Here is a 1170-nt window from a genome sequence, read left to right on the forward strand (position 1 = left end):
TTACATTTTTGAAGTAGGTCTCTTTCCTGGCTGCTTGACGGCGTGTGGAACATAAAATGGGGCATGACACACACAACAACCACTACAAATAACTGCAAGCTTGTCCATAGACGTGTGCAGACAAATCTTTTGCGTGTCTGTCCTGTCACACACGTCCGACGGAGCCAGTACATAAAATACGGCAGCCGCGTGCGCGTACGCGCACACTGCATACAAAGTAGTGTGAACTATTGTGACAGTTTCACAAAAGTTTGTATGGAAAAGACCGAGCATCTGTCGCACGTAGCCGCATGCAGGTCGCCTCTGGCCCCCACCTGTTGTCGCCTCGGTGGTGTTCTCGTGGACGACGGCGAGCGCGGCGGGGAGGCTTGGCGGCGGCGAGGGCAGGAAGGAGGGGAGCGGGGAGGAGGGGGGGAGCGCCGCGTCCGAGAGCACGTCGTCGTCAGAATACTCGATCTGGCGACGCGAGCGGAGGACGCCCATCACGACAGGCGCGCGTTCGGAGTCCCACTGCGCAGGCAGCCCAGCGCCAGGCAGCGTCAGCCCCCTCCGCGCCGGAGGCAGCGCCCCCCCAGCGACCCCTGTCGGACGCGGGGGCAAACCGCTCCCCATCCCACCCCCCTGGCAAAGGGGTACGGGGGGCCTGCAAGTGCACTCTGTACGCAGTCCAAGAAGCTGGCCGTAAGCTCATTAATGTGTCTATAAAACAATCATATAAATCATACCACGAGGTGCAGATCAATGAAGAAAAGACGCTATCCTGAATAATTCAAACTTCTGTTTAGATAATCCAAAAATCATACACAAGACTTAAATTATAATTGTTTAAAAACACTAGTGGGGAATTAGAAGTATCTCTTAGTAACTGAAATCACCGTAGGGTAAGTCGACTACTCTCGACATCTTTCTGCCCGTTCTCTCCTTTAAAATGAATGGTGTCTCACCTCGGCTTCGCTGGAGCGAAAAGGGATTCAATGACGCCAAGAAAACGTTTTACGCAGCAGCAACGGTTTGTTTAAACTTTCGTGCATATTACAAATCTAATTTTGTTAAAATTGTGCATTTATGCACAAAAACGTATATTTGTTCGTACGCAAATTAGCGTCGTGAGAGCGGGTTAAGTACATGCACACGTTTCTTGTGTACCTCGCAGCTTACAAGGACACCATC

At 51.8% G+C, this 1170-nt stretch overlaps 1 protein-coding gene across 3 annotated transcripts in view; it reads right to left on the reverse strand.

The window, feature by feature from the left end:
• The window catches only part of LOC113211506 (synaptotagmin-10-like), a 42708-nt gene extending 42197 nt beyond the window's left edge, over positions 1–511 (reverse strand). For all 3 annotated transcript variants that reach the window (XM_052266050.1, XM_052266048.1, XM_052266049.1), the window contains exon 1: positions 315–511. In XM_052266050.1, coding sequence (XP_052122010.1) covers positions 315–483 — 169 coding nt within the window. In that variant the 5' untranslated portion in view covers positions 484–511. The remainder of the gene's footprint in view (positions 1–314) is intronic.
• Positions 512–1170: the final 659 nt, after the last annotated feature.

This window comes from Frankliniella occidentalis, unplaced genomic scaffold, assembly GCF_000697945.3.
Source record: "Frankliniella occidentalis isolate FOCC.00 unplaced genomic scaffold, Focc_3.1 Scaffold35, whole genome shotgun sequence".
Classification (NCBI taxonomy): Eukaryota; Metazoa; Arthropoda; class Insecta; order Thysanoptera; family Thripidae; genus Frankliniella; species Frankliniella occidentalis.